This window comes from Aquila chrysaetos, chromosome 12 (assembly GCF_900496995.4).
Source record: "Aquila chrysaetos chrysaetos chromosome 12, bAquChr1.4, whole genome shotgun sequence".
Classification (NCBI taxonomy): Eukaryota; Metazoa; Chordata; class Aves; order Accipitriformes; family Accipitridae; genus Aquila; species Aquila chrysaetos.
This window is the reverse complement of record NC_044015.1, coordinates 42,062,064-42,082,776: the sequence shown is the minus strand read 5'-3', so window position 1 is coordinate 42,082,776 and position 20,713 is coordinate 42,062,064. Positions and strand designations below refer to the sequence as shown.

General features: G+C 37.2%; 1 protein-coding gene across 1 annotated transcript in view; it reads left to right on the top strand.

Annotated features, from left to right (window-relative positions):
* Positions 1–19,474, top strand: part of ANKRD13C (ankyrin repeat domain 13C) — a 29,181-nt gene extending 9,707 nt beyond the window's left edge. The window contains exons 3-13 of the mRNA XM_030031745.2: positions 1,018–1,122; positions 2,079–2,164; positions 3,693–3,738; positions 5,447–5,513; positions 8,019–8,163; positions 8,952–9,083; positions 10,034–10,195; positions 10,955–11,034; positions 12,629–12,727; positions 13,383–13,483; positions 14,611–19,474. Coding sequence (XP_029887605.1) covers positions 1,018–1,122; positions 2,079–2,164; positions 3,693–3,738; positions 5,447–5,513; positions 8,019–8,163; positions 8,952–9,083; positions 10,034–10,195; positions 10,955–11,034; positions 12,629–12,727; positions 13,383–13,483; positions 14,611–14,741 — 1,154 coding nt within the window. The 3' untranslated portion in view covers positions 14,742–19,474. The remainder of the gene's footprint in view (positions 1–1,017; positions 1,123–2,078; positions 2,165–3,692; positions 3,739–5,446; positions 5,514–8,018; positions 8,164–8,951; positions 9,084–10,033; positions 10,196–10,954; positions 11,035–12,628; positions 12,728–13,382; positions 13,484–14,610) is intronic.
* Positions 19,475–20,713: the final 1,239 nt, after the last annotated feature.

Genomic DNA, 20,713 nt, shown 5'->3' with positions numbered 1-20,713 from the left:
TTCTCTCCTTAATTTTAAGGACTATTCATCATTCCACCATCACCTTTTACCTGGAGACAGAGAAGGGAATGCAAGCTGAGCTGTGACTCTGCTAGGAACTTGTGTGGCTTTGATGAGATGTTCACATTGCTTTATCGGCATGGTGTGTGCATGCTGAGCGTCAGGGATAGCATTGATGCACACTGTTACTGATGCTGTTGATGAAAAATGTAGCGCGTTGCAAGTGTACCTCTCTATTGATGGAGCACAGGACCACGAGTTGTGTGCTCTGTCATCAGTGCTCCAGATACCCACGTTGTTAGTCCTACAGTACCTGTTACTTGTTGTACAGCCGGTTATGCACATGTTCTGAGGCTTTCCTAGGTCAGAGTGTGCTTCTTTGCCCGCTTTAGATGCCATGTTACCACAAGACGTTACAGCACACAGAGTTGTGTTAGTGCCGCAGCTTCCTCTCTCCCTCCCATAAACGCGAGGTTCTCAAGAGTTGCCTAAAATCTATGTCTCCATGCACATTTCTAGCAAATCAGTTCGCCGTTGACCTTTGGGCGAAGGGGATTCAGATAGAGAGGGGGAAGACTGTGCACAACTTCCATGTGTGGAAGACCAGGAAGTTTGTCTTGGTTCGTGGGTTTGTGCGTGAAGTAGAGGGAGCTGATGTAATGTTTTAAAAATATTTGTTGCATAGTTGTGTGTGTGTATATGCATGTAAAGAAATAACAGCTTTAGAAAAAGCAAAATGTAAGCAGCAGAAGGGACGTTTCTTCAGAGGTTATGTAATAGGTGGTTGATCACCAATTATGTTCTTAGTGCTTATATTTAACAGGAAAGTGCTGTAAGTACTTACGTAAATGTTTTTTGTTTGTTAAAGTTTGAGTCAGAATCCAGATATGTATATTGATAAACAGTTTAGTATCTTGAATATCTACTTCTTTTGCTTTATTATTTTTTCCTTTATTATGAATGATATTGCTACATCCTTGATGTTTACTGGAAATAATTATTGCTATTTTGTTACAGAATGTGCCCACTTGCTTTTAGCTCATAATGCTCCAGTAAAGGTGAAAAACGCTCAGGGATGGAGCCCTCTTGCAGAAGCCATCAGCTATGGAGACAGACAAATGAGTAAGAACCTCTGCTTTGCAATTAATTAGAAGTGGAGGCCTCATCCAGAACAGGAAAACAAAGGTTTTCAAGCTAGGGTTTTTTATAATACTCCTATTTTAGTTCTCTGAAGAGTTTATCTGAATCAGCTAAACTTTTTTATATCTAAATATGATATGAAAAGCTCTATACATGCCCATTTCCTTGAAAGAAATTATATTAGGATACATAATGCTAAGTAGAGTTAAGATTTTGCTTAAAGTGATTGTAAAAGCTATAAATTAGCGTTCTGTATTTAAAATTGGAGTTACAAGGTCAGAATGATTTTAGATGTATGGGGTCATCTAATGTGAACTGCTCCATGTGGTCATACATATATTTGATATATCAACTGACAATGCGATAATGCTTTTGTGTTGCATCTCAGCAGGCCAGTAGGCAAATACAGTGATTACTTATTCACTCCAGACACAAAGTAGTAAAGGGAAAATTATTCTACTGCTGCTCACTAGTGGATGTTAATAGTATTTGGTATTACCATGTCCCATAGCAGAAAACTCACTATATATTATATATCTATTAATATATTAATACACTAGTTTGTAGTATACTAACAACATTCTGCATGTCAGCTCCTCACTACTAAAGCATTTTCTCAGTGGGAGTAGCTGTTATGCAATCTATAGGCTCATGTTCAATAATTTACATGTGTACCCACATGTTTACTAATACGCATGTAAAAGACCTCTTGATACGATTGTATACTTTATATTATAAACAATTATTGCGGCTTTTCTTCCTGTTGTGATCAGGGTAGGCTATGTATAATTACCATAACTTGACGTGAATTTCTCCAAAGTCTGATGAAATGTTATATTTGCATTGGTTTTTCTTTTTTTAAGATGTCAAATAACAACACTAACGTGTAATTAACAAACAAATAGAATAGATTTACCTTATCATTAATTTCTATTTAGTTACAGCACTTCTAAGGAAGCTTAAACAGCAGTCCAGGGAAAGTGTTGAAGAAAAGCGACCTCGATTATTAAAAGCCCTGAAAGAGGTAAGTTCAAGGCAGTTGTATTGACAACAGAAGATCGTTATGGAAGGCAGTGACTTATATTCTGAGTATGGATGCTCTGGCAAACTGTAAAAAAGGTTTTACTTGCTTTTACAAATCTCTTTTACTCTTAATAGCAGTCTTGGCTTACAGTGTCCATTTTAAGGGGTCACAGAATTATGTGTATTTTTAAGATAATACTTCCTTCTCAACTTCTAGAAATTCAGATAGCAAGGTTTATGTAAGACAGACCTGCTAGTTGTCTTTGCAATCTAAAAGTTAAAGATGTGTTTTTAATCTGTATTTATTTCATTAGATTTTTAAGGCTTTCTTAAATCTTTTGTTTTGGTGAATAATTTACTGGTTTTGTTTAGTCACCAATGATGACTGACACTTTCTTTTCTTGCTTAGTAATGAAAGAGATTTTTGGTTTAATTCTCCATCTACATGCAGCAGCCAATTCTTCTTGAGCACAGTGAAACTTTCCTCAGTTTAGGGAAATGAAGAAGAAAGGCTCAGTTTCCTCTGTTTCAAACTGCTGCTGGTGTGCTAAAACTATGGTTATAAAACACAGGTGTTTATTTCCCTTTAGGTGGGGTGAGCTTCTCCTGCCTAGTCAAGTGGTAAAATACGGATGGGTTTGTAGAAAACCAACTGTTTATCTTAAGTTAATTAAACCATATATCTGAAAAGTTGAGCTAAACTGTGTCAGTGATACACTCTATGAATATGCTCTACCAGTGTTCCTATGTTTTTCGTCGATCCAAGGGAAAAAAAAAACAAACCTGCTGTCTGTCTAGAAGGAAAAACTTTCAGGTTTTGTGTGAGAGCAAACAGAAAGCAGACATAGCCTTACTAAAACTGCTCTGCTGTTCCCTGTTCCTGCTGGTGCAAGACCTGGCCTAGAGTTGGGTATTTTTCTTCTTGCATGGAGTACAAGTATGTGGCTACCTCAGTGTATTACCATCATTTGCTAGTTTTAATCAAGTCACCCCTTACTTTGCCTTTGCTTTTCCTTTGCATACAGTTTAAATGTGTTGGCTGGCATGTTTATGGAGGTAGACGAGTTCTTTATATAAAGACTTAAGCATATTTCCAGAAGGCAAATTGAAATTTGTGTATGTGAATACTCCTAGCTGAAACTTGACTTATTAATTTAAGCCAGAACATGTAATTCCATGGGGTTGGATGTGATCAATCAAAGCAAGCAAAGAGCTCCATAGATCTTTTTTTTAAACACATATTTACAATAAATCTTCTACAATCCATGGCTTTATAGCTGTGTAGATTATAATTTTTAAAAATAATTCATTAAAAATGGGTAGTTCAAATGAGTTACATAATTTTACCATCATTTAATTCTACTCTAGTTAAAGTTTCAGAAATGTTTAAGTTCAGTATAAATTCAAATACTAACATTAGAGAAAAAGTTTTCTTTGTTTGGCAAAACAAAACTGCCGGTCTTTCAGCAAATTTTACAGTTGTCATTTAGACTAAAAAGCTTGTTAATATATTCTTCTTTTCATCTCAGCTAGGTGACTTCTATCTAGAGCTTCACTGGGATTTTCAAAGTTGGGGTAAGCAATTGCATATTCCTTTTATACGGAGATAATGGAATCAGTCTTCAGCATGCTTGTTCTCTCAAGCTTAAATTCTCTTCTGGTTTGCATGTTGGAAAGTTCACAATCCAGTTCTCAAGATCTAAGTTATAAAGAAGGGACAGACAACTTTTTTGCTGAACTATTTTTGCTTATTCATTTTTGGAGCTGAATTCTATTCTGTAATTCAGTGACACAATATTGGGGAGAACAAGCTGTTGTTTAAGAAATTGCTTATTAGAAGAGTGAAATATTTAAAATGTCTCTATCTGGTCGATTGGTGTCACTATAGAGCAGTGGTTTGAACAATTTAGTTGAGTAACTGCACTTGGGGCATTTAATTCCCTGAATTTCAGCCTGTACTCTGAATGGTGCCTGTCAGTTAAGTGCAGCTATGTGGTAGGTTCTTCAAACCCTAGCTTCACCTTAGTGTTTCTATTATGTGACTGTATAATGCTTAGTGTTTTCTTAATTTCCACCCCCTCGTATTTGTAGAAGCAAAATCTGAATAAATTAGCAAAAACATACTAACGATGATCAACACGTCTGAATAATGTCAAAATACCAGAAGTGATACCTTCTGTTAGTGGTTGAAATTTAAGTTAGTAATTTTATATACTTTTATATAGGCACAGTCTAAGTATTTGCTGACTATATGCCTCTTCCAATATTTAGAGGAGGAATGAACAGCCAGGCTGCCATCAAATGTTGAACAGATATGGAACAAACACCTCATTTTTCTAGGTGGCCTACTGTGTGCTGCACATTTAATGAGTGGACTCTTTCATGGAAGAGTCAGCATAAAAAAGAGAGTAGAGCTAGGCATAGAGTAAGGTAAGACATTGTTTAGTGATGAGACTGCAGCCTGACTTGCCGAGTATGATGGTGGCAGTCACACATCGCACAGAAAAAAGTAATGCCAGAGGTAAAGCCAACTTCTAGGGGTCCTCTTCTCCAGGAGTCTCACTGCACCTCTCTTTACATTATTTATTTTTTTCTATATATTCTCTTTCTTGAAAGGAAAAAGATACTCTGGGCAGTGCCTCTGGCCTAATTATTGGTCGTCTAGGCTAATTACATTTTACAGGTGGTCTTAATTCTTTGTAGTTCATTTTGAAAGAAGCGTTGAAATGTCATTGTGTTGAATTGGTTTTATTGCTATAAAGTAAACGGTCCTCTTTAGAGTAAGGACAGCTGCAGTCTCATATATCCATCTTGTAATACTATACTGACTCTCAGTTCCACTGGTCGTTTAAAGTTTGCTTGGTGTTTTAAGCTTAGTGCATTGGATCTTTTTTTTTCTGCTTGTGGGTGTTCTGCTTTAATTATAGCTAGGCTTTCAATTGGAACAATATATAAGTAAGCTATCAAATCATAGAAATAAAATTTCAAACAGCTAGAAGACAAGTTATTAGAATTTATAAATGATTTAGCTGTGGCTGAGGACATTTTAAATTATGTCCTGATGCTGAAAGTAGTCTGTACAAATACAAATAAGTTTTGCAGTTATTGAATAGAAATAACCCTGGTATTAGTCAATTATATTTGTATTGAGATTATGATGGAAAATGGGTATGCTGTATTTGTATTAATATACATTGAGATTCAAACTGATGTATAGTTTTAATAGAAATACTTTGCAGAAGAACCTTAATGTCCCAATTGCATTCTCTCTCCCTACCTTTAGTGCCTTTACTTTCCCGAATTCTGCCTTCTGATGCATGTAAAATACACAAACAAGGTATAAATATCAGGTAAGGACTGATTTTACAGTGTGTGTTTGTCACGTCCCACCTATGGGGAGGGGGGAGTGACTCAGATCTGCAAATCCCCTTGGTGTGGATTAAAGTGAAATAGCACTTGAGGTCCATACATAAACATCAACTTTAATGGGAAACTTCTATAGCAACAAATATTCCACAAACGATGGCACTTTCACAACTAGATCTACCTAAGGTATGCGACTTTATGGGAAGTCAAGGTTGGCCTTGCGTTACTGTCGTGATTTAACCCCAGCCAGCAACTAAGCACCACGCAGCTGCTCCCTCGCTTCCCCCCCATCCAGTGGGATGGGGGAGAGAGTCGGAAAAAAAGTAAAACTCATGGGTTGAGATAAGAACAGTTTAACAGAACAGAAAGGAAGAAACTAATAAAAATAACACTAATAAAATGACAATAATAATAATAAAAGGATTGGAATATACAAATGATGCACAATGCAATTGCTCAACACCTGCCAACTGATGCCCAGTTAGTTCTCAAGCAGTGATTCCCCCCCACACACCCCACCACTCCCCCCAGTTTATATACTGGACGTGACATCATATGGTATGGAATACCCCTTTGGTCAGTTTGGGTCAGCTGTCCTGGCTGTGTCCCCTCCCAACTTCTTGTGCCCCTCCAGCCTTCTTGCTGGCTGGGCAGGAGAAGCTGAAAAATACTTGACTTAGTCTAAACATTACTTAGCAACAACTGAAAACATCAGTGTGTTATCATCATTCTCATATTGAATCCGAAACATAACACTATACCAGCTACTAGGAAGACAATTGACTCTATCCCAGCCAAAGCCAGGATAGTTACTTAACGATTTTAACTATAACTTAGAGGCTACTTAGAAGTAGGGGGTGAAGGGGGTGGGAGAGAGGGAGATCACCAGTTGTGGAACTGGTCATGCCTACTTCATGCCTACTTCAGACCTTTCTTCTTGGTGCGTGGATTGTGCCTCTTCTCATGGTCCCAACTCCGGTGCTTCTACAGAGGCCATCTTCCCTACCGAAGTTTTTTAACAAATGTTTGAGACGGCTATAATTAGTCAGACCCTCGCAGTGCTAAGTCATAAATATCTGCATGTTAGTGAAAATGCTGGATGCCAGCAGGCGCTGAGGAGTCTGCAAACATTGTGAAACTGCATTGAGTTTGTATCTTGGCGTTCAGAGGCAAGAAGTGGTTTGAACTTCAGACTTTTTTTCCTCTATTGATCCGAATTTAACTTTGGTTCCCGAGTCACTTAAAATACAAAGGAAAGGCAATTAAGCTGTATAAGGCTTTATCTACCAGACATGACAATGATTAATTGAAAAATAAGAATTTGATATTTTTAACACAATTTCAAATACATGAGCTTTCAGTATTTTGTGGAGAAATGTTGCTGCTCCAGTCTGTGTAGTTAAAAAAAAGTGGCATAGTTTCTCTTTTTAAAACGCTTAATGTGACAGATTCACAAAGTCAATAGAGAGCTTCCAGGAGTCTTCCCAAGCTCAGCTCTTTAACTGGTTTAGTTCGGGGTTTTGGATTCAAATGTCTTTTCTGTCTTTTTCTTTAGGTTCCAAAGTTTAAAACAGAAAGTCAAGAATATGATTCAGAAGATTCAATCTGTAGAAAATGTTGTTCTGTTAAAGCTGTTAGCATAGGTGTGCGAACTGACTTTTTAGGTCAAATTTGAGTCTGAGACCTTTTTTTTTCCTTCTTATTTCTGTGTCTTCTGCTTGTACGAGACTGGCACTGAGTGAAAATAGCTACAGATTCTTTCTTGAAATCAGAGGCCAATATATGATGAGTATTAAGCAATCACCCCTTAGAGCTGAAGTGGTCACTGAATTCAGGCTCTTTAAGCATCTTTGTTAAAGAAGCCAATATTTGAGCAATAATGGGTATGAATTGCTAGAGAGATCTTTGTCCTTGGCTCCATCTTGCAGTTATTCAGGTCAGCAGAAGCATTTCTTTTGTGTTGGTGAGGGGGGAAAAAATAGAAATAGCAACTAAAATAAGTCAAATAAAAAAAAAAATCCGTCTGTTTCTTAGTCCTTTTTGTAATTTGGGTCATGTCCTAATATTGTTACTCAAATCAGTGGCTGCTGCTTGTAGGATAGGGTGCTGATCACATGGAGTAGTTGTATTTCTCTACATGTAGCACATACTGGCTATATAAATTCTGTCGCTTCCTCATGTTGGCAGTTTTGAAATAAAGCTTTCTGATGAAAGATTTACTTCTTCCTATGAGTTTAGTGTAAGAATAGTTTGGAATGCATTTATAATGGTGGAGATGTTAAAATGTGAAACTTATTAATTGTTAATAGCATTTTTTTTTATTTCTGCATAAAGGCTTCACTTAAAAAATATTCAATGAAAACTTAAGCCTTAGTGTGTTTGGTTGTCATTAAAAAAAAAAAAAAAAGCTTTTGCTTGCAAACTGAACTTACTAATGTGTTTGAGTGTTTATGGGTAACTTCTTTTAAAGTATCGGTATATTTTCACAGGCTGGACACAACTCTCATAGACTTTACCGACATGAAGTGCCAACGAGGGGATTTAAGCTTCATTTTTAATGGTGATGCTGCACCCTCTGAATCTTTTGTAGTTTTAGACAATGAACAAAAAGTTTACCAGCGAATACATCATGAGGTAAAGATCTGTGTGAACGTAGGCTGTGAAATACCTCAAGCTTTTACTTCACATCAGAAGTCTGACTTATTTTATTAAAAGAAATGTGCCTCTCAAAAAGACCCAAACAAGCTCCAAAGAAATGTAAACCAAAGAATTTTTTGTTCAGTTGTTACAACTTAACCTGTATAGGTAACATAAAATTTTGTTATGAAAACCAGTGCTTTTGAATACAGACTTCTAAATGAGGAAAAAGCTAGAATATGAATCTTTTGGAAAAATCTTTTATCATTCTGAATAGGCAAATATGTTCTAAGTTCTGACACGTGCTACTTTTAATCTTTCCAGTGGGCTTAATTTAGGTGTCCTCAGGTGGGTTTTCAAAGTTGCTTGCCACTGCTTTGCATTCATTTAGTCACTCTGTGGCCACTTTAGCTGTTAACAATGCAAGGGTATGACTCATTGGACCCCTTGAGTTTAGTCAAGTTTTTAATTATAGCTTTATCCACCAATCCCTTAAGCATATGGATCTTGGCCTGTGGAATGGGTGTGGCTGCTGAGCTTCTGGATACATCACACTTGGATGCTTTATTTGCATTAATATTTAAGATTAAACTGTCTGGTAACCATTTGGCCAGAGCTTCTATAAAACAGTTTGAAAATTCAGGAAATGCTAGTTCTGGGAAAAGTTCCAAAGGAAAAGACTTATTGGTTTTTGGGGGTTTTTTTTGGTGGTTTTTTTTTTTTTTTAAGAAGGAGAAGTAATCATTATTTAAGTTCTGTTCAGTATTTGGGAATTTTTCTTCTAGGAATCTGAGATGGAAACAGAAGAAGAGGTTGACATTTTGATGAGCAGTGATATTTACTCAGCAACGTTATCAACCAAATCAATTACCTTCACACGTGCCCAAACAGGATGGCTTTTTCGAGAAGACAAAACAGTAAGCTGAAAGAAAATTTCACAGACTGCTTTACTGGAGACAAAATAGTTCAGACAGCCTTAGGATGATGTGGTTGGGAAGAAATAAGGAGTAAAAGAGTAAGAAGTTCAGGGCAGAGGAAAAATGTCTCTCCTTACGCCCCACAATTGTCACTAGTTTGACCACATAGAATGTATGTGATGGACTGCCTTCATAAGAAAAAAGTAGCCTGGAAGAAAGATAACAAAGTATAGCTATTGGGCAGGTGGGAGAACAGATTGTACGGAAAATTACTTTATTGTAGGAGTATATGGTCTCTGCAAATTCATTCCAGGGTGTGCAGTAAGGATTTGGTGCGCTCCTGTGTTGGAGAAATGCAGGAAGATGGGAGCGTTCTGAGTAGTTTCCTTTGGGTGTTCCTTTCCGCGTTATCAGTCTGACTGAGGTGCAAGTTCTCAGCTGTGAAAAAATTGAAACAGCCACCGTTGTAACTTCTTTGAGTAGGAAATTGCTATCTTGTGACTAGCGCGGAAGGATTTTGTTTTCATCTGGATCTGTTCAGGTAGTGCCATTCATCACAAGTTTTCATCTAAGCTAGTGTTTCAGAACTTTTTTCCTTTTGAATACCAAATCCATATTCTACATGTGTAAATCACCCTTTAACACAGCTTGCTGTTGAAGGGGATTTTAGTCAGATTTCCCTTGACCACCCTTAAATTCTTAAACAATCTTTTCTATCTTAAAGTTTCCATTGATATGAAATTTCTGTTCCTGATGGAGTTCTTGGGTTTGTGCTGTACATAACTTTACTGGGATTGTCCGCTGAGAGCTCTTGTGGTTGGCTCTGTAAATTACATTTCAATCCTGAAGTTATCTGTCTGCACTGAAGTGCAATCATTTGGATATGCAAGAATTTAAATGTTTTTATTTTATCTTCTCTGGGTCATTCATGTCTGATTCCTTTCATGCAGGAAAGAGTAGGAAACTTTTTGGCAGATTTCTACTTGGTTAATGGACTTGTATTAGAATCAAGGAAAAGAAGAGAACATCTCAGTGAGGAGGATATTCTTCGAAATAAAGCTATCATGGAGAGCCTGAGTAAAGGTGGCAACTTAATGGAACAAAATTTTGAGGTATACATAAGTAATTCTTCAGTAAGTGAATTTTTGCATAGGAGAATAATCTTTCACACCAGTCATTTAGCAAAATCTATAGATAATGTTTTTATTCTATTTTGATTGTCTTAATTTAAAAATAATAAATATGACCTATGAGTATAATCATGGTGATACGTTAATGAATTATCCTGATTAGTGAACACATTGAGGAATTCCTGTGATTATATTGGATATTTCAGTCTTAATTTGTTTCTTAGTAAAAGATGATGGTTTTGGCTGTGGCAAATCACTTTAACTTCTTTTAGACCAAATGTTTAATGTTTAGAATGCCTTTCTGGTTTTCTTTTCAATCAAGTTTTCCTTTAGCTTCATTAAAATAGACTAAGCCTGTTATTATCACCATGAAATCAAGAGCTATTCAGAATGAGCCAGACATCATCTGGGAACACGCATACAGCCTTTTAAAAATGAATAATTTATTTCTGTATTAGCTTGTGCTTTGTTACTTGTCATTCAGACACTTGAATTAACTGATTAACTGATGTATTAAACCAGCCAACTTCTATGTAAAATACAGTTTGAGGCCAAATACCTAAATGGAGACTATGAGAGCAAGAGCAGGAGATGGAAAAGCCCAGTGAAGTATCAGCTACAGACTGGATAGACTGTATTGCTGTTCTTCGTAGAATTGAAGTACAGTTGTATCTTTTGAATGGCAAAATTCTAAGAGAATATAAGGAAAGATAAACAGTTAAGATATGTTTTTCTGAACAGCCTGTCAGACGGCAGTCACTTACGCCGCCATCACCCAATACAATTACATGGGAAGAGTACATATCTGCTGAAAATGGAAAGTAAGTATTTTTGTTTCGTTGACATTAACTTCCATAGACACCTTTAGATTTTTGGTTTGGGGTGGTGGTTTTGATTTTTTTTGTTTGTTTGGGGGTTTTTTGTGTTCTCTACTTTGTAGGTGGCTTTTTGTTTATAGCTTTCTTGGGACAGAGGAACGTTGGGTTTGATGTCTCGGATGTTTAACGTTCTTCAGTAGGCTGGCTGGGAAGCTGATACCTATATACATAAACAGTACTATTGCATCAACTGGTGATAAAAATACTGGATGGGTGTCTACCTGAGACCCATGGCTTGAAATTTAAACATTTTGAAAATATGCACATCTAAGATGGCTTTTTTTTCTTAAGAAAGGTGTTCTGACAAATTCGTTGCTGTAATTCATTTATCTTCACTTAGGATAGTAATAAATAATCCAGTTCAGCATGTTTAAAAGAAAAGTTTATGATTTAATGAGACTCTAGGAGCAGTGGCGGTGTATAAAAATGCACACTTCTGGAATACAAGGACATACAGATCTCCTAGAACTGTCTAGATTTTTGCAAGATACTCTCCTCTAGGGGTGTAACTAGGTAGGGAACAGCTACAATTTAAATTAATTTAAAGTAGCTTCATTTCTAGAAGATGGAAGCAGTTGAGTTTATTTTCTAGGACTGCATGCTGTCTAACTGTCGAATGTAGAAGGACCAAAAAATGTACTGAGTGTCACATAAGTAACAGTGGTTAAAAGTCCTTTCTCCAAAGATACTAGACTAGCCTATAGTCAGATGTTACCAGGGAATATGATGATATTACAGTACAGGCTTAGTAAAAAGGCACATGGATCTGTTTGGGGTTTTGTTGGGGTTTTTTTGTTTGTTTGTTTTTTGACTAATTTAATTTTTAATGTACTTGAGATAGAATGAATACTCAAGCAGAATAAATAGGTTATGCTTGAACAGCTGTTACTATTGGGACAGAAATATGTATATATATAAGATTTTGCTTTGTTTAATAATCTGATTAACTGAAGGGAGTTTAATGGGAAATTGAGGTTTCTAGCTAATACAAAGCAAAAGAGGAAAAGACTTGTTATCTTATTTGTTACCTGTCTATTCCTCTTGTATAACAGAATTTTCTGTCCTGTGTTTTCCAGTATTGCCTTCTAGTGGTAGTAGAGTAACTTTTCTGCCTTCTCTGAAATTGTTTCATATTTTAGGCTGAAAGCAAATTAACCTTCTTCTAGTTCAACTTGATACTTTGTTCACATATAGACTATTTTAATTAACATCTGAAATCAGCTGTATATATTTCTGGGTTGTTGTGTCTTTCTATAGTGTTATTAATATAATGTTTATGAGGAATTATTTGAAGATTTTTAAGTCGTTTCCCTGGTTTTGTTTTGTCTCCCAGTTTAGCAGAACTCATAGTAATCTAAATTAAGATGGTTAGTGACTCATTTTTACTATGCACAGCTTTTACTTTTAAAGTATTTGCTTTATTGTAGGGATTCTTTACTGACGTTCTCAAACCTGAGTCTGTCTGTCTGCCTTCCTTTAAAACCAAGGTTTTACTGAGAGAAAAACTGACTTTGTCTTTCTCCCCTCCCCCTTACAGAGCTCCTCATCTGGGAAGAGAGCTGGTCTGCAAAGAAAGCAAGAAAACCTTTAAAGCCACGATAGCTATGAGCCAGGAGTTTCCCTTAGGAATTGAATCGTAAGTCAAAATTATTGGCAATTAATGTTATTTATATGTAGGAAATGTTTTAATGTGTTTATGAACTGCAGAATTCTTTGTATCTTCAGATATGGGAATTTGGCAGTTTAAAACCTGTGAATGAAGTGACACTGTTAAGCATGTAGAATGTTAAAATTAGAGACCTCAGTGTTGGCGTGCCTGTTACTGGAAGAGCCAAGCGCTTATCTTACTTGATAAGACCAGAGGTTTGACCAGGTTTATCATGAACTTGTCACAATACCGATGTGCCTGATACTACAGAATTCTAAAACATTTTTGTCCGTACCAAGTTTTAGCATAAAGTTATGCCCTTTAAACCAATACAAAACCATGTCAGGTTCCTTATGCCCATGGAGAAGAGGGTGTGGTACTACATGCTTCGGTCTCTTGTGTAAAATGAGGACAAGAAATTAGTATCGTGATGTTTATTTGTACACCTGTGGTAATACAATATGGATCACTAAGAACTGAATGTGAGGATGCTGATATTGAAGCTCTAAGGAGGTAGGTATATAAGCATGATGTGATTTTTAAACTCCTTTTTTATCACCTTGCTCTTTGGGTCATTTTTATCTTTTCTAGAGGGAAAGCTTGTGAAACAAGAATTTGTAATGAAATCTGTTTTCCTTTTCAGACTGTTGAATGTTTTAGAAGTAATTGCACCCTTCAAGCACTTTAACAAACTTAGAGAATTTGTTCAAATGAAGCTTCCACCAGGCTTCCCTGTAAAATTAGGTAAGATGACTACAACAACTCTTGTGGCTTTGTATTTCCAAAATGTGTGTACTTACTCATGCAACATGTTCAAAACTTCTGCTGAGTTTTGGAAAAGAACTCGCTTGCATAAGAGTGTGTTGCTGTAGATTTCAGGAGAACGTAGTTAAGTCAGTGGGAGTAACATTAGGTAGGAAATCTGCAGCTGAAAGGTGAATATAGTCCTAGTCAGGAAGAGTGCTCTGTAATTCACATTTTCCTAATGCTAGGGTCTTGCTCTAAGAGTAATGTAGATATACTGAATTATCCTTGTGTTAAAGGATGATCTCAGTCATGAGTTAAGTATTTTGTAGCATTTTTGTGTTTCTTTTTCCTCAAGGCTTACTGGTGATATATTTTTCACTTACAAATAAATAGAAAACTATTACACTCTAACAAATGGAAAAGTATAAAGCAATTTATTCATGGTATAGATTATCACAGCATAAGCTGCCAAAAAGTAATAGTACCTATTCCAAGTGTTAAAGGATTTCTTGCATACCAGTAAGCTGTTTAAGGTAGACAATTCTGAACAGACTGTATTCTACCTCCGATCGTATTTGCACAGGTCTGTTTATTGAGGATTGAATTTTTGCGTAGCTCAGTTCATGGGCAAGCCAGTTTTATTGAGGCTAACTCTCAAGTGTTCAACCTCAATTCAGATTGGAAAAGGGTTATACTTTAAAGCAAACATTAAAAAGGTTCGTCTTTTCATGTGGATTTGCTCAACTGAAGCCTACATGTGGCGAGGTTATTTTATCTTCAGGCCAATGTCCTCTATTTTAGCAGATTAATTTGTATGTTCACAGCACCTTGGTTTCCATGTTGTCAGTCTGCATCAAGAAAGGAAAACCACTGAATTAATAACATTAACAGTTTTTTGAATAGTGTATTGAGTTGGGTATTGTTTCTGCACTCAGGGTATCTCAGTATGTTCTAAAATAACTTTCTTTAAACCACCTTCTTTTTTAAGAGCTTTGAATCACCATTGTATAGAATACGAAACAAGCTTCTACATCTGAAGTTACAAATCTTTAAGTAACAGTTGGTAATTATTGGTAAGCCTGTATTTCTTTGCTCTTCATTGTACTGTTTTGCTTCCTATCTAGATATTCCTGTATTTCCCACCATCACAGCCACTGTGACTTTTCAGGAGTTCCGTTACGATGAATTTGATGAATCCATCTTCACTATTCCTGATGACTACAAGGAGGACCCCAGCCGTTTTCCTGATCTCTAACTAAACTGGAAGGTTAATGGTGAATAACAATACCAGCGTACCACAGTGAAAGCAAATGGATGCAAACAGCCCACAGATATAGATAGAAAAGTGGGTCATAAAGGAAGGGATAAACCTAATAATCCAGAAGAAAAGGGAACATGCATCAAATGACTGATGTACTGATACTCACTATAATGGGCATCTAATCTAGTTCCTGATTTACAGCAAGTCTCCTGATGTGTCGTTCACACTTTTATACATCCAGTACTGCAAACGTGGTAGTCTGACACCTCAATGACCCTGAGAATACTTAACAGCTGTGAGGACTATCATTCGTTTTTAAATTTTTTACATTTCTTGGTGATACAAAAAGCACTCTTGGACCATTAGCATAAAAGTTGAAATGTCTTGGCTGGATATTAGCCCTATAAAACATCCCACCATACTTAAGATGACCATATTATATTCTTTCGAGCTTTGTTTTCATGAATTGTAAACTATGTATCATTATGTATAGTTCAGTAATTTGAATGTTAGTTGAACGTATATTAGAAGGAATGCATTTTCTGTAGATGAATGAACCAAATGGTAACCATTAAACAATTGCATTTTCATACTGCAATACACTTCAGAAATAGCATTTGCTCTGCAGGGAATAAGGTACCTCCTCTAGCACCTTAGTGCAATCCATTGTGGTGCTATCCATGTCTCTCTGAACCATTAATTCCTTCACTGAGCTGTTTGTTAATCTTCTTTTCATTGGCTCTGCACTTAACTTCCCTTCCTCATACTGGCTTGGAAGTCCCTGCTCTGTCCATGATGCTGCATTGATTAGCATGCTCGGAGGTTCATTAGCTAGAAATTGTCACTTTTTTTCTTCTTTTTTCACATTCACTTAGGAGACTTGCTCCATACTGGTTGAGCAGTATGTATTCAGCAGCCACTCGAAAACATGGGAAGCATATAAAGAGTTACTAGAACAATAAGGTCAAGCGTTAAACCTTCATATAAGAAAAAGTTTCTCTTGAAGTTAAATTGTAGTGCACATTGAATAGGGCTCACATTTGGAAGAATTTATTTGCAAATGCTTAGGATGTTTCCATATTAATTTCCTTTCTCTTAATATTTTAAATAGGTAGGCGTTTCAGTACTCTGGCTTCTTGAGCTTGTTCTCATTCCAAGTGGTTCCAGTCTCCTAATTTGACAATAATCCAGCTTTTGGGTTTGTTAGAAAGAATTTGTGCAAAAGGCTAATGGTGCTATTTGTTTGTATTAAGAAATTTAGATTAAAGTGCTGTGGTGTAATTGTACAAAAATGTAAATATTTTCAAAACTATATTCTTTGTGCACTGTAGTTAAAACTTTTTCTGGAAATCAATAGAGTGAAGTATCAAACTTTATTATAAAGAGAACCATCAATGCTTAGTAAAGGTAACCAACCTAACTAACCATGCAGGTGTTAAATGGAGATGGCTTATCACAAGGCAATAAAAGCTGACTTGTCAGGCACATCGACAGAATGTGGAAATACATGTCTGAAGCAGATGTTCTTTCAAAACTTCTGGAATCTGTCTGTATAAAACCCAAAGAGGCTGCTCTAGAGAAGTACAGTATCCACTCTGTAAGTGGAGTCCTAGTGAATCACTATCAGCAAAGTACAGATAAACTGAAAATAGGAAGTTGAGGTTGATCCTCTTCCAGCATCACTATAAACCTGCACGTTTGACAGGTGAGTAATGTTTACTTTGCAGACTGTGATCGATACACTGGAGTTACTAATTCAAAATCAAATAAAAAATAAAACTATAGGGGAGGAAAAGCAAAGGGAAATGTAGAATTGTAATTACTTTTGAAGTACTGTATCAGTAGCAGATGTTGAACATTCGGTAGGAATGATAGAACTTGTTCTTCCAAGTAATTATGAATTCCTAAAGTGTTTCACATCTATGGTATAAATTGACACCCACCTCATGCTCCTCCTTAGAAACAGCTGAGAGCCCTACTGTGAGAGACCAGGGTTGAATGTGTAGAGACTGAATTATGCTGTCAGTGCTGGAGGTCAGGATTAAATGTCAGTGGGGCCAAATACAGATTTCTCCTGTTGCCCTCTTTTACAGATGCCCGTTGCAGGGTAGAATGTTTTGTGTAGTGCTGCTGGGTCGGGTCTTGTGCCGGCTGTGAAACTGAAGTGGGTGCAGGTGCCGTACAGGAGCACTGAGTTGCTTGGAAATTTCAGCAAACGCAGAAGAACGTTTCTCCATAAGGTGAATGTTAGAAATCCTTTTTCTCAGTATTACAGGGAAAGAACCATGTGTTTCATATTACTTTGCAGTTTTGGTTATTCCAAATTGCCATCATGGAGCTTGCTGACGTGAGAAGGAGCATACGTAGCGGGAGCTATGTGGTTAGGCAATATAGTGACTGCAATAGACTGGATTCTAGACTCTTTAAAAAAAACAAAACAGAACAAAAAACAACAAACCACAGCTTTTTGCGTAGCCTCATGTGAAAACAGGAGGTTCTGTGTATCTCCATCTGCCTATAGGACAGCCCGTGTCATCTTCTGGTGGCAAATGAGGTGTCTGACTCGAAGCCCACTGCAGTTTGTGGAAGTGTTTTCTGTGATTTCCATGGACTCTGGCTGCAGGTTTTGTGGGGTTTTTTAACCTTCATGATTACACAACTACTAACTTTGATACATTTTAAGATTTGCAGAAACTTTTTATAGCAGGTTGCTATATTAAGGCTTGCTCTAATTTGGAGTGTCAGCAGAGAAGAGTGGACACAGATTTGGTTGACTGTAGTCTTTTTACATTATTATGGTGAACGTAGCCTGCTGCTTCTTTTCTTCTTACTACGGGGCTGAATGATCTGACTCCAACCAGATTGTCCTGTCCAGTTCAGTGAGTTGTCAGATTCCTGTGACAGCCTCATGAAGTAAGACTCACTCGGTGAACTGTTTCTCGGTACATTTCCTTCCAACTTTTGGTGATGTGTTTTTTGTCTGAAACATTCCTAGTGATGAGTTCTGAAACTTAAACCAGGGACACTTGGGGCGCGGTTTCCTGATGGATACACTGCAAGCTGCAGGAATCCTCGTTAGCGAGAGGGACGTTAGGCTGAGCCTACCTTAGCGATTCGCGTCTTGGCACAGGCGTGGAGATGCGATCCTGGCAGCGTAGCTGTGCTGGTGTGGTTCTTTAGTGGTGACTCTGTCCACACTGATATAAATGTTTTATCCACTCTAATTTGTTTTGCTTGCAAGGGTTTTTGTGTTGTACTAACACGAAGTGCGTATGTGTCGGTATGGATGCGTCCGCACAGAAGCGTTGCTAGCGCTGTGAATGGGTGAAACGTTTCTAGTATAGAAGGAGCCGTGGTCCGCAGCTGTGCTGTGGGCACTGGTGTCCTTTACCACTTGTGATCTCCTGGTCAGATATCTTTTGGAAATTTATTTTTTTTCTAGCAGGATTGATCTAGCAGGACTTAATTTTTGTTTTTCCCCTTTTCCTTAAGACCACGTTGGGTGTTAAGGGAAGGTTTGGTCCCCTGTAGGGTGATTACATATCCACAGTGGTTTTACAGAGGTTGTCTCATCCCTGCTGTGCAACAAGGAGCGTGTCAGCTTTAACTTGTTAATTTGACTTGTGCTCGTGTAGGGACTTCATTGCAACAAGGTACCCTGGAATGTAGGAATGCCTGGGTAACTACACCTGCCTTTCTGGGCACGCCAGCCGAGGTGTAAAGTATCACTTGTGGTTAGCACGAGTGGGATGAAAAAGGGAGCTTGCACAGGCTGGGTAAGAATCACCGTATTAAGATGCACATTGACTCCGTGGCGTTCTTTGAGGTGAAGCTGACAACGGTGCGCAAGTGCTGTGTGTGGAGGAGGAAACCTCTGTACCAGGGCTGTGGGAGAGAGCACCTCAGTTCAGAGTTTGGGGCATTGTTTCTTTCTGATCTCGCCACTTTTTTTTTTTTTTTTTTTTGATGGCTGTGAGGTTTTTTTATGAATAAGTATTAAAAGACAGCCATTCATTTTGGTAAACTGAAATAAGAAATTGTTGCAAAAGACTTCCTAGGGTTGTTTCTTAACCAAACTGTTTTACTGGTCTTCCAAAATATTGCTTTAATTTGTGGCAAAGGGAATGCGTTTTCTTTTTCGTTTCAAGAAGCTGCTGTTCCAGTCACTGTACTCACTTTACTGCAACTCTTGATTTATGTATCAAAATGATTTGTTACAAAAAACTCTGGATATATTTGTGCTGGAAACCCACCTTGTTAATTTGATATTCAAAGCAACTGTCTGTTTTTTTTTAAAATGTATTTGTTCTTGATTTGTAATTCTTGCAAGGATAACTGCATTATTTAATCTGTATTAACAAATTTCCTGTAATGCTGCAGTTTCACATTTATTTTCCTTACAATTTGTAATTATCATGGAAACAATGTCACTTTTTTGCATTTTACTAGTTGTCTGGTCCATGTTTTTAACTTGCCTTCACTAATAGTAATTTTGGTTGTATCATTTGTTAGAATAAAGACCAAAATATGCTGTTTGATTCTGAAACTGTTCAATATGTGAAAATTGAAGTTTTAACTCTCTTGTCACAGTACTTTTTGGGGTACATATACACTGTAGACGTGCATCTCTGAGCAGGGATTCGATCTGAGGGGATAAGCTCACACTGCTACATTCTGCAAGGGCATTTTATTGGTCACTTTTAAAATAAAATCCTGCATTTTCATTATAGACTGTTCTTTACCCTCTGTAAAACTCCAAATTTTATTGGACTATCTAGTATGCAGTGGAATAGCAGTGATGGAAGGAGATGGACAGTAGCTTCTGGGATCTACCTAGAGCTAAGGAGTCAGAAGTCTAGAAATAGCTACCAAGGAGGGAGGGAGAGAAGGAAACCTTTTGTTTGCTGAACAATGTTCAGTAATTACAGAAGTTTTATCTCCAAGATCCAGAAATGTACTTACTTAAATAACGTGTGACAATTTGTTGTAACAGTAGTCTCTTGGAAGAACTGTGGATGATGTGGAGAGCAAAACCTGGAACTTCCAAAGTTTCATTTTGCCTTGTAGAAGGGTTTTTAGGGTTTGTTGTTTTGTTTTTTGTGGTTGTTTTTTTTTGTTTGTTTTTTTTTTTGTTTTTTTTTTTTTAACTTAGAATTGCTCTTCTGCCTTCCTGCAAGCATCAAAAGTTGAGCTTGCAGAGCAGAGATCAGGACATCCCTCTATAGTTAAGGATTTGCTAACTTTTAAAATCTTGTATTTATAAAGGGTAGGGAGAACTCATGTTTGGAGTTACAGAAAGTGCTTAAAACGTTACCAGTTAAAACCAAGGATTTCAGTAAACTGTGTGGTTGTAGCCTTTGCATTGCTACAACACACCGTTAAATATTGTGGGGAGCTACAAGCCTGACTTTTGCTATGATGAAGTACTTTTAAAAGGAGAATGACAACATACGCTAGGGACTTTCCAGATTGATTACTGTGAAGGTACCACTGAGCGAGACATTTGTCTTTTGTGTACGGTAAGTCATCCATGTATGATGGCCCAAATATTGAGGCAGAATTCCCCAGTGCCCAACAGCAGGATGTAACTTTTTCCACCTGGATTGTGGTACTTTGTTCTTATTTAATGTGTCATACACATTCACTCCAAATGAAATATTGCAGAATGAGCTGCATGCTGACAGGGTATCTGAGAATTGCAACAAAATCACTACTGACATTTTTAGTTTCATTTTAGAGGAAAAGATGTCTCATTCCTCAAGATCAGAGGGAAGATGCTTTCCGCCACCTTGATGCTGATGTGCAAATGGAACAGCTGGACTACTGGGGATGGGAGTGAAAGCTGACAATAGCAAATGTAAGGCTGATGCATCAGCAAAAATGAATCCTATTTGATATTAAAACGCTTGGGGTTTGAAGAACTCTGGTAGCAGAAGCAATAGCTACTGAAACATTTAATATAGCAT